Source organism: Nothoprocta perdicaria, unplaced genomic scaffold (genome assembly GCF_003342845.1).
Source record: "Nothoprocta perdicaria isolate Ctin4 unplaced genomic scaffold, notPer1 scaffold_85, whole genome shotgun sequence".
Classification (NCBI taxonomy): Eukaryota; Metazoa; Chordata; class Aves; order Tinamiformes; family Tinamidae; genus Nothoprocta; species Nothoprocta perdicaria.
Window position 1 is genome coordinate 2,561,510 of NW_020456143.1, and position 12,825 is coordinate 2,574,334.

General features: G+C 37.6%; 1 protein-coding gene across 1 annotated transcript in view; it reads right to left on the minus strand.

Annotated features, from left to right (window-relative positions):
- SEMA3D (semaphorin 3D) overlaps positions 1 to 12,825 on the minus strand; it is a 93,091-nt gene that overhangs the window by 35,632 nt on the left and 44,634 nt on the right. Inside the window, exon 8 of the mRNA XM_026052213.1 lies at positions 232 to 346. Coding sequence (XP_025907998.1) covers positions 232 to 346 — 115 coding nt within the window. The remainder of the gene's footprint in view (positions 1 to 231; positions 347 to 12,825) is intronic.

Here is a 12,825-nt window from a genome sequence, read left to right on the forward strand (position 1 = left end):
TCTGCTTCCTATACAGAATCATCAGGTCACTTTGCAGGTAGGGGAAAGAAAGTAGAAAAAAAAATCTGAGTGGAATAATGGCAGTTATAATCAAGGACCTCTAATAAAAGACAGAGATATTGCCAGCAGTGAAAAATGAGTGAAATCAGAATGAGACATGGTGCTCTGACAAAGCAGAAACAAACAAGCAAAGTTCATGTCAAAACAAGCCATTAAGGAAACACAACTTACGCAATTCATCAAAATGTGTGTCGGCTCCCTCAGGACCAGGTATCGAGCACACAAGCCTAGCTTTCAGAAAAGTGGTCCACTTGTTTATTAGGCTCCGTTGACCTCCCATATCATTCTAGTAAAAACAGTAAAAACCACAACAGTGATTTTTTTTGCCTTTGTTTTCTCAAAACACAGGACATTTTTTTTTATAAATAGCTCCAGTAGTTGCTTCTCAGCTCAGAGAATGAGAAATTAAAAATTCTTAATTATATCCAGATCTATTTGCAATATTCTCTGAACAGCTCCACAGCTGGAATGCCCCAAAAACATATGTCTAGGTCATGTGATTTCATGTTCCATGTAATGTGATTTTTTGCAATCAGTGGTTCTTCAAGAATTGTTTACAAACTCAATAATAGTACAGAATATTTTGGATAGATTTCTTAAAAATGAAAAACTGTATTCACAAACAAATTCCAGAGATGCAAATACTGAACTGCTTTGTATATATATCAAAGATAGGCATGCCAGGGAAAGACAGTCATGTTATTTTAATAATTATTGTTATGGAAATATCATTCTACCCTCCACAAAATATTTGTTTTGTACCATTTATCTTATTTTAGTTCTCAAAGATATTAGGACACTTGCCCAAATTCTCTGCAGCCAACAGAGAAAGGGTAACTGGAAATTTGAATTKCCCTTCTGAAGGGTAGGTATCCTTTCACTGACTTTAAGTGAACCTGTGTGCATAAAGATAAGCGAAAGACAGGACTTGATAATTCCATCTAGCTGCATTTAAGAAATTAAGCTATTTCTAAAATGACTGGAGATATTCAAAAACATTCCTCTGAAGGAAACAGAATAGCATGACAGAAGTGTTTCAAAATACTAATGAGTATGTCAAAGACAGTAGTAATCATTTGTCAGGAAATAAAAAAAAAATGGAGGGGCAGTAGATCTTAGAAGGAATTTTTAAATTTTAGAAAGCAGGAACTAGGAGTCTGCTTAAGAATTTACTTCTTTCTGATGAGAATATGAGCAAACTATTGATTTTGTGTGTTCCCTATTGTCCCGAATCACAGATGTCTTTCAATTCCACAGCCCTATTTGGGCACAAAATTTTATATATTGGCATATGCAAGGATATTGATGAGCAGAAACCAAGATTTTGAACACTTGAGAGAAACATTCTCATCACTAACAGTGGTCTGTAGGCTTTATAGATGTCTACCTCACTTCATTTATAAACTATGAAAGCATAAAATTTAAGGGGTTGTTGCTCTGAAGTTAGGCACTGCAAATATGGTTATAAAAGCCATCGTCTCTAGATTCATTAGAACAAAGGGAAAAAAAAAGAAAAAAAAAAAAAGACTTCRTAAAGATCAATTGAATCTGAAGGTCTAGAACCAGCCAACAGGAAACACTGGGTAAAGAGAGTTAAGTGCTATTTCCATGGATTATATGTGACCCTTTAGGGCTATATCATAAATATTACAGGCGTTCACAAAGAGAGTTTTAAGTGTTGAAATTCACTTCATGAGGAGTAGCAATTTTCTGGTAATGCACTCTGACTGACTTCCCTTTTCATCTACTAGCTACTTTTAGATAGTTTAGCTCAGTTGGAAATAATTTTTGTTAATATATTGCCTCTGGAACTCCTGTTCTTACAGGAATTGCTACCTCTCCTCTTGATTTCCTAAAGGCCTGCCAAGCCTGAACCTTTGCATCTAGCTAACAGATTTATTACAAAGGTGTCAAAATTAGCAGCCTTAAGCCAATAGAAGTCAGCTGTGCCTGTGTGTGTGTTCCATTCAAAGGCATGAGAGATAAACGTTGCGGCATAATTAAAACCAAACAATTACAAAGACATGACAAAGACTCTTAAAAAGAAAGAAAAGAAAAAAGAAAAAAAAAAAAAAAAAAGTGTTAAGCTTTTCCTGCCTCTGGTAATTCAGATCAGCTAAACAATTCTTGTGTTGCACTGCTTTGACTTAGGTTTCTGGTGGATGCTCGCATGCCCCTGAGATGTGCGTAACCACCTGGCTAGGATCAGAAAGCTGGGAGGCAGCAAGAGGTGTTGGGGCTGGAATGGAAAAAACAGCATTGTCCAGCTCCTGCTCCTGTCATCTCAGACATTCAGCTTCTGTGAGGAACTGGAAAATCCAGAAATGTGTTTTACACCCTGAAGCTGTGATCCAAGAGAATATTTTTGCAAGTGTTTATTTTAAACATATCAGTAATTCTACAGAGTGAACTGAGAGAGACTACTAAAGAGTAGTGCAAACCAAACACTTTGCTGGAAGGAAGCAGTCTTAGCAAGTGCTATGTATTTTGAAATATAAGTTTCCCTTGGATTTAAGATGCTTCCATATTTCCTCATGTTCAAGCCAAGACACAATGTTAACCATGTTACTTGAATTTAAGATACATTAGCAAAGACATTTAGTTGAGTGTGCCTTATGTTTGAAGCATAAATCTAAATGTTGCCAATAACACTATACTAATTATAAGGGAATAAAGAGAAATTCATGACCAGCCAGCACTATAAATGGAGTCTGTCTGCAGAGACCAAAAAACTCATGGTAAAAATTTTATTTGAGGCAAAAAGTACTCTTTACTTGTTTAAACAGTTCTATATAAGATATTCTGACACATCCTTCAACATGCTTCAACCTACAGAAACCTAAAATGTATATTTTATTTTTTTAATTTGATTAGCAGTCGTATAATACTTTCATCTCTCTTCTGCCATCTCTGAATAATGCCGTATCTTTGAATGCCTAATGATACACTGACTGTGAAACTGCAAGAACTGATGACAGCTGTGACAGTTTTAACTACAAGGTGGACTTAGTTCAGCTCAGAGCAAAGAGATTCCAAACCAATCAGTAGTTTAGACAAATACCTGCTCTTGGATTCCCAGGTAACATCTGGAATCCGTAGAAATCTCCATGTCATAACGGAAGGACAGCCCTTCCTTCCTAACATTATTTATTTGATATAGATTAGATTAAACTTTGAGAGCTGTCTTGACGTTTCAGCTGCTGAAAAACATGTGATTATCTGCCTTTTCTTCAGACCATATTGGTACAAACTAGTTAGCCTTGCATCCTATCTGCTGACCTTGACATGGATACCTCAGGTCCTCATATTTCATCATTATTGGTCCCTGAAAGGTTGGGTAAAGGAGTAATTGGCCCAACATCTGTCTGAGATGGGGTTGATCCACAAGAAAAACAATCTCTTCTATGGAAAAATTGGCTTAATAAAATCAGTCCACAATGAATCACTGATATTTGCTAAAATGCTGCAAACCTTGATGACTGGGTTATTATAGCGAGATGAAGAGGCTGCGCAATCAGTGGGTTAGAAAGAAGGCTGAATAAGAAAGCAAAGATAACATGGATCACAGAAAGAAAATCAAGAAAGGGGAGGCCAGGGCAGTGGTGAACTTAAAGGTGAACTTAATACAAAGTAAAAGATTCCTAAAATCCCTGTTTGACTGATTTACACCAAGCAAGGATTGGGCTCAGTGCCACTGGAGCATGTAGTTGATACGCTGCAATGGTTCTGAGTTGGAGATACCAGGACTGAAAACAAAGAACACTAGGTATTTCGGTGAGATGAAACAAGAAGACAAGACAAATTTAAGATTTAAGTGCTCAGAGAAAAGCAGAATGAACAGTCCTTTCATTCCAAAAATATGGCTAATCTCCCTGTAACAGACAGCACCCACAAGTATCTGAAATCTTATCTCACAAAATATCACTTCTAAGCACAGTGGATTAACAGTGTTTACTATAAACCTTGTTACATTACAGATGAAGGCACTTAAGACTGCATATTTCTTTTGAATATAAATAAAAGTTTAATTATCACTTACTGCTTTGCAGTTTCACAAGCTGTAACAAATACCAAATTTTTTGCCTGAAATACCTTCTCTATGACAGAAAAAAAGAAGTGCCTGTAAAATCTCTAACTTGTTTTTGTCTGATTGGAGATTTAGATAAATTGTCAGCTAGAAGGCAGACAGTTCAATGTGTCATGCATAGAGAACTAAAACAACAAAAAAAMCCACAAAGGCCGAAATGCAGAAATTATCCACAAAAGTAGGTATTTCATTATATTGATAGAGATAAATTAGAAATTAAAGAGTTTTTGCTATTTTTTTTTGCTATGCCTTTGTTCTAAAAATAATTAGATTTGGAGTGAAAAATCAGGTTTCAAGCTGCAAAAAGAATTAAAATAACTGATGCACAACTTAGATTAAAATACAGGTACACCTGTAAATGTTTCACTAAATAATCAAATCACTAAAGCCTCACTTCAAATCACTAAAAAATGATGTTTAAATGCCATAATCTAACATTTGTGAAGTAAAAAATATTTTTACTGGGAGAATTCTATGCATATCTGCAATTTACATATAGCAGAACAAATGTGATTTTCAAACCATTTGCTTAGAGATGCTACCAGCTTACTGTGAATTAATCCTGTTGGAATAGAGTTAAGAACAAGTGGTTTAAAAAACAAGTTATACTAAAGACTTTCTGTTGCATCAGCTTTCCCTCCGGCTATGTCTTCTGCATGATAGAAATTTAGCTTCATCAAAATGCACAAATGTGTGTCATAGAAGCTACTAAGCAAGCAAACAGATCGCAACAAAGCTAAAGAACATCTGCATCTTAGAGGCTCTAAATCTTTTGTTTGTTTCTAAGTAATAGTGACAAATTGAGCATTAGAACAGAAAGTGCAGKTTTTCGGAAAATCAATCAACTTCAAAGATGTCAAACACTGTGATTCATAAAACTTTTAAAATAGTAATTATCCTGAACAACCACTTAAATCAAAGAAGACAATGACTGGAATTTCTAGAAACAGGTTATTAATTAGAGCCAGTGGCAAGATATGCAAAAGAATCCTCCAAAGTGAATTCCTTGACTGAACAAAAGGAAATGCTGAGGAATAGAGGGGGAAAGTGCTGAAACTGCAAACAGCCCTGGAGCCCTTCTTTTGTTTGCAGTCTAAACAGTAAAGCCACCATAAACACATTAAATATAAGAAGTAAAGTCACACATTATGGAAAAATCTTTCAGCAGACTTCAGGAATTTCTATAAGGACAAACAGCCAACATACTTATCAGTGGACTAATGTGTTCAAAGCCGTATTTCATTTACTATTATGTCTTGTTGCATACATTCTGTCCGTTCCCAACTCTCATAAAGTACTGGCCGTGCACAGGAAAGTAAGACGTCTCCCTTCACAAATCTAGCTTCAAAGTCTCTAGTCTGAACTATACTGATGTAGAAGGAAAGATTCCTCACATGATTCCAACAGGTTGTGGTGCAGATACAGGCAACCCATGAAGTGCGACCGAGAGAGAGWGTAAAAATTCAGTTGATACATAAACAAGAGAAATATGATTTAAATATGGGACTGCTCTTTTATAGAAGTCTGGAGTAGCTTTGGGAAAGCCAGTTCACCTTTCTGTCTCCAGGTCTTATCTGAAAGTGAAGGTGGCAATTCTGTCTAGCATTTCTGCTATTTCTGTGAAATGACAGAGCCTTTGCATGGAAATGCTTTTTACCATGAGATCATATACTTTTATATACAAGGCAGCTTCAGCTYTTCTGGGTACTGTGGCTATTGCTAGTTTATAGCACTTCTGCTAATTGATCTTCTATAGCCAAAATCAKGATATGGCTGGGACTCAGTCACACCTTTCACATGTTTTCCCAGTAACAGATGTTACCAAGCACGCAAGTAGCAGAACGGTGAAAATCTTCAGCACACAGTCTGTGCATTGCAAGGTCTCCAGCACCACAGCAGACCTAAGACACAATTAGAACTAAATCTAAGTGAGAACGTGTACAGAGAGCTGATGTGAACTGCTCAGCCGCATGTCACCTCCATAGGAAGGCTTGGGATAAACAGAACCTCCGCAGGACTCCTCAAACTACAGGCCACGTCATCTTTGTCCTCTAGGGACAAAATCAGAAGTTCCTCTGTATCTGTGAAGCTCCTCTGTTGGCCTTTGCACTACCCAAACTTGCTTTCACAGCTGGTTTGACCATTTTCCCCACAACTCTTCAGAGCTGGGTKTTATTGCAAATCAAACAGAAAACTCAGTCTAGAGTGCAGATGTGCAAACCCCAGACTGCCACTTGGTCCCTGTGGGGCTGTCACGTCTGAAATCTTTCTGGACTAAGACTCTGTTATAGTCCAGTACCTAATACATCACTGGTCCTGCATTTCTGTCTGTATTCCCCAACCTGAGACAGAGCCATAGCGTCAGGCAGAGAGACTAAAGAGTCTTCATCTTTAACTTTGCAAGTTTTCCACTCTCAAACACTGTCACTGCTCTAGCCTCCTCTTAGTGTAAACCACGCTGTTTGCTGCAAAAGAAACCAGAGAGGTTAAATAGCATCTTTTGCAGACTAAGATTATAGGTTGTGGTTCAGATCATTCAGTGAGCTGTGCGCAAGTACAAAGCCAATTGCACAACCAGGATTAAATATAGATTTCAAAATCAAAACAAACCAAAAGGCCAAACATTTGTCTCAACCTGTGCCCTTACTCAACTAGACACCAGCCTTAGGCAGCAGAGAGACAATTTTCCATAGCCAGTAGCAACTGGGGCTAGTTGTCAAAATCACTCCTGATTTTGACTCCCTTTGCTGAAAGCAGGGAGTGCCCAGTAGGACTGAGCAAGGGAAGTCTTTGGACTGAATCCGGAGAGAAGTTGCAGGAGCTGAACACAGGACAAGATGACTTAGTCCCTTGACCACACACCGTGAGACATCATAAAGCTTAYGTGAAACTTGCAAGGTAAGGATGCCATTCTGGGCATCCACATATTTCGAGACTTTAAGACAATAGGAAAGTAGGTCTTTATCATAAATGAAAAACACAGCTAAAACTGGAATACTGTAGTCTGAAAGGGCCACATTCACTATGGAAATGTCCTTTGTGTGAACCATGGGTTCAGATGGGTAAAAAAATATATGGGAAAAATAAACTGTGGGTTTATTTTAGCTTTGAGTTCCTGCTCTTCAAACGATTTGCTGCTATTTCATTCAGAGCGGTAATTTACTTATGCTAAGCATGCACAATTATTTGGTTCACAATGGAAAAAATTGGCTCTTATTTTGGAAGATGTTTAAACCTCATACCCAGAGTCTTTTTTCTGTTTGAAATAGGATCCAAATTGGAAAATGTAACCATACAGAAAAGRAAAGTTTGGGAATGTTGCTATGCATACCATGAGAAAAACAAAAACCAGAAATAAATGGTCTCAGGTGAAGAGAAAGAGATGACAACAGCATGCTTGAATGTGTTTCAGGAGAAATACAATAATAAAATTAAGCTTTTCACTGATAAACTCCAYTTTACCACATGGCCACTCAATATTCATGCTAAGATCCTACAACACCTTGTTTGTCAGCATTAAGAAGACTTCCCAAAGCTGTTCAAAGACTGCCATGGACTACTTATACTCTATAWATTTACTGTTAGTCTGTTTGCTCTCATGCTGATGGGATTTTCAAATGAGTACATGATGATGGCTAAAATGAACACATTATAAAATTAATTCTCAGTGAAAAGCAATCTTAGATTTTGAGTATAAACACTTTAGAGTTCATTCCACCGTTTGACTTGCCTCTACCTATCTGTTGTCCAAACTCTCAGATTTAAAATCAACTGTGCAGAATAAATGCATAAAAAATGATATAAAATGAGAGAGGAAAAAAATCTTCAAGTACGGTTTTTGACCRTGAAGTCATGAAGTCTAGTCCAATGACTAGACAGATCATGCAGCTAAACCGAACTTCTATGGTTTGAGTAGCTGTATTGAGAAACCTTGTACTGAAGTATCATAAAGAAGTGGGCATGGCAATATTGGCATAGGCTATTTTCTTTATAAAAAAACAACCTTAAATCACCCAGAATTTCACATTTTGAATAAGTATACAGCTAATTTTATGATGGAAAAAAAAAAAAAAAAGGCACCATTACTACTTTTAAAAATATTTAATGATATTAACAAAAAGCAGTCTGAAGACAGGGGCTTTGGATTAAGCTGAGAGATGCATAGGAAATCTACTGCAGTTAATTTTGCGAGTTCTACACTTCTATATCAGTGGGGAAAGATAGTATGCTCTGAAAAGCAACTAGAAAGCTTTCCAGACTTTGTTTTAGATATTTTCCAGCTGCATTTCTATAATCCATTTTTAAAACTGTATCTTGACACTACATTTTCTTTTTGATTTTCCCTGAGGCTCAGTAAAATTCAGTTACACCTCTTATATATAATCATAGCCTACATATTTTTGCTTCACTGGCAAATCATGAAATTTAATAAAAAAAAATGCTGATTACATTGTTGAAACACACCCATTAGGGACAAAAAAAAAAGAGAATTTCCTATACTCATGCCTGTACCTTTGCAATAGGCAAGCTGGAGCTACGGACCTGACAAAGTCCAGTCATATCTCATAACTCATTACAGTTAGAAACRAATACAGTGTGGAACTGGGCTGTCTCCAAAGCATCAGCCCTTAAAATGACATCATCTTGATGAGCATCTGCTTTTCTTACATCATTTGAAAACTTTCAAATGGCATATAAGGCTAAAAGAACCCTTCCTCAAAAAAAAAAAAATCACTATTGTGTCTGGGCAACATTATGGTGTCATAGAAAGTATGCAAGCATGTAAGTGTCAGTAATTTTGGTCTCCCAGCTCGTCTGGAATGAGACGCCTCCAGAACTGGAAGCCGGATAGCTGTGCTCGCATGGCACCAAGCCCATGCTAATTAGCCCTGCTGAGAACATGTTAACATGGCTATTTTGCTTCCGGGACCTGAGCTAATATTGCCAAATGGTATAGCATTACGCTATAAAGCCCTCGGTCGTTTTTGGAGGTAGCTCAATTATCTATATACGGTGATGCATTACATAATATAGAAACAGAAGGAATGTTAATGATCCGGTTATCCCGACTCACACTAACGGGGTGGCTAGACTATTTCCCAGACAAGAAAAACACCTCTTAACTCTTAGACCCAACCAGCCCAACGCTGGAGACCACTGGAGCCCCCGTGCCTGGGCTCGCGGGAGGAAAGCTGGCACTCCAGGAGTACAAATTGCCCTAAAGCATCAGACGGGATGCAAGGTCATGGTCTTGAACTCTTCTTGTGCTCATGGCTTTGGAAATGAATTGCATTCCCCCAAGGTGGAATGCAGGGTGTGTCCTCCGCTCTTGACTCAGGGGCTCTTAAAATGATTGCATTCCACCGCCCTGAGAAAGCAGCGTTTAAGCAGGAGGGCTGTGCCTAATTGCTATATTCCCTGTCCCCAGGTACAGATCAGTATATGTCGGGTGGAAGGGTATATAGAAAAAGGACAAAGAGCTCAATTGTTCCCACCCAGCACAAAGAAAGCTTCTGGATGCTGAATGCGCTGGGAAATACACACATCAGGGGCTGAAGTCTGATTTTTTGGCAGCTGAGGTCTCTTAGAAATCAGTCTCTAAGCCCACATGCAGTAACTTTTGCAATACATCACCAGAGCCATTAAAGAGCAGCTTGTAATACAAGAAATAGACATTGCTGTAATAATAAACAGGATTTTCATACTGCAGCAGAGAGACTACTGCTTCTGGCTAATTTACATTCCATTCCAATAGAATGAGGTTGTAACTGCAAAAAAAAATGTGATTCTATGAAGAAAAACAAACAAACAAAAATCTCCTCAACCTACCTCCCTCTCCAGAACCTTTGTGGGGAGTCTTAGAAGCTAGGATTTTTACTTTTCATTTCATTCAAATGGGAAATAAGAAAGAAAATATAAGCCTTTTCACAGAATCACAGAATGGTTAAGGCTGGAAGGGACCTCTAGAGATATCTAGTCCAACCCCTCTGCTCCAGTGGGGACACCTACAGCACATGGCATAGGGTTGCATCCAGACAGGTTTTGAAGCTCTCCAAAGGAGGAGACTTCACTGCCTCTCCGGGCAGCCTGTTTTCCAGGGTTATATTTGTTTTTATATGCGGTGTGCTTAAACACAATGACAATTCTGTCATCACATTACAGTGAATATATATGCCAAAGTGTAGCTGACACTGCTTGACTGCAAAGGGCACAGTGCATRGATGGTACATATTATTTTCAAAATCTAGCTCTAGGTGTAGTGACTGGGTCAGGTCTTTAGCAGATGCAAACTGGTGCAGTAGCATTGACTTGAAGGCAATGCAACTGAAACAGCTTATGCCTCTTTTTCCAGAATTAGATATATATATTGATGCATGTATTGAAGCAATGGTCTGTGTGATGCATTCAATACATGGGAGTATATCTGTACGTGTTTTCACTTATGAAAAGAAAACAAATAACCCAAAATATCACACTTCACATGAGTACAAATATATCATAAGACATATCATGTATTTCAGATAGGTCGATGATACTTTCTCCCCCTCCCTCAAAGCAAAAATAGGAAATGCCATTTGCCATGATAAATGGCACAACAGGGTCTGAAAGTGACTGTTGAAAGCACTTCCTCCCCATTCGTAACGATATCCCCTAATGACACACAGAGTGCAGATGACGTAAATCTAAATTAGTGCTGTTCAGCACTGCAGCAGCTCCATTATTACGGAACATGCTGCTTGACGGTAAGCATAAGGATGGGCTGAAGAACAGGACAAGTGACAGCTGTTTGACTCGGGGCAAAGAACTGCCAGGGAGTATRTTGTAATCTTCTGGGCCTGAAAGCAGCCGGGAGATGGGAATGCTTTCTGGAGAAGCTGTTCCCTAAGGGGGATGACCAGTGAGCCGGCACATTGTTCAGACAGCAAAAAAGTAGCCAAAGAATAGGCTGCATTGACCAACCTCCTTATTAAAAACAAAGCCTATTCTAATTTCAGCATGTCTCTGACATTAATRTACAGGAGCCCTGAGGCACCGTGAGGTAGAGAGTAATTAAGCTCTAGTGGAAGGAAATTGGGTTTACACCAAGCAAAAGATTTCAACAGTTGCTGGTCTTCTCCCATATACCGGTGTTCTGTGCTTGCTATGGGAAGAAGGCAAAGGCTTATCTTTATGCAGTACAGACCACACTAACTAGGCAGAGTAAGCAGAAACCGTCATAGGCATCAATTCCATATCAGAGAATTAACTGTTACAGACATCAATTGCATATCAGAAAATTAAGCACAGCATATTTATCACAGCAGACCACAGATCCAGAGCACCTTAGAAGATTAGTGTGCAAAAAGCGGAATGTGCTTACACATCATTAATTTATAATTTATATCAAATAATAATTTTATTCATATTGAAGTTTGAAGGTAATTTAGACAAATATAATAAAAAAAAAAAAAAAAAAAAAAAGCATGAGTCTAAATTTTTCAGTAGAAGTCTACAGCCTTCAGGAAGTTCTCAATGTGTAAAACAAGACAGTGTAAAACTAATTATAATCACCTTACCTATAAGTTTCCATTGTTCTAATGAAAAAAAAAGAAAAGAGTTCGGAGATGCTCAATCTCTTGAGAGTTTCCTCCTTTCTATCAGAGGGTGATGGGTCCTCTTGAATGTCTGCCCTCATGTGCATTTGTGTGAGCATGCACAAAAACACACACACAGATGCACATTACAACTGTGCTATGTGTGTCTTGCTACACACACTAATGCATTATCATTGCATAAATAAAATAATATAAATATAATAAATAAATAATATATTATTTATATTTTATAATAAATATATAGATGCATATATAATAAAATAAAAACTATTTTTATGCATGAGTGTAATAAAACACGTTCGACTGTTTTCAAGGTGTTTGTGTTCCTAATCTGACCATTAAATCTGTTTTAATGGTCATTTTTTTCATGCTACCAATGCTCAATACCAATTTCATGCTACTACTAAATAATTTTTTAATGGTCAGATCTGTTCCTGATCTATTAAAAAATAAAATTCAAGGCTTTTATTTTTCCCCTAACATGCTTACTTTACAAATTCAGTCTCTTGTGAGTGTTTTGAGGTACAATTATGCCTRCTCATTAGGAATACCTTATAATATGTCTGCTTTTGTTAGGATACCTTATCTGCCTTTTTTTTTCCTAGTAAAGGATGTTAGAGCTCTCTTGCTAATATATCTTAGTTTAATGTAATCTCTCATGTGCCTTGGCTTGAAAATGTTGTCCATCAAGTTTTCCTAATGCATTAAGTGCTTTCTCATAATCAGCAAATGCCATGTCACAGCAAATCATATGTGTTTGCATTTCCAGTCTGCCATTAATCATACTTCTGAGAAATACCCAACTGAAAATTATCCATTCTTTCRTCTAGTTAAAAACCTCCTAGTGAACTGATTAATGAATGAGGTGTTTTTGTTTGTTTGTTTTCTTAACATTTAGATCAAGGGCCGAAGTGTGAAATGTCTGTGGTAACTGAAATCTCATTTATTAGGGGGTCCCTGGACTGCAGAAGACTCACAGATTTACATATCCACACATTCCATACAAGTGGTGTTTGCTTTTATTAGTGAGTGTCCCTCTTATTTCTGGCATTTTTTTTTTTAAACACATCTTATGGCAAATCA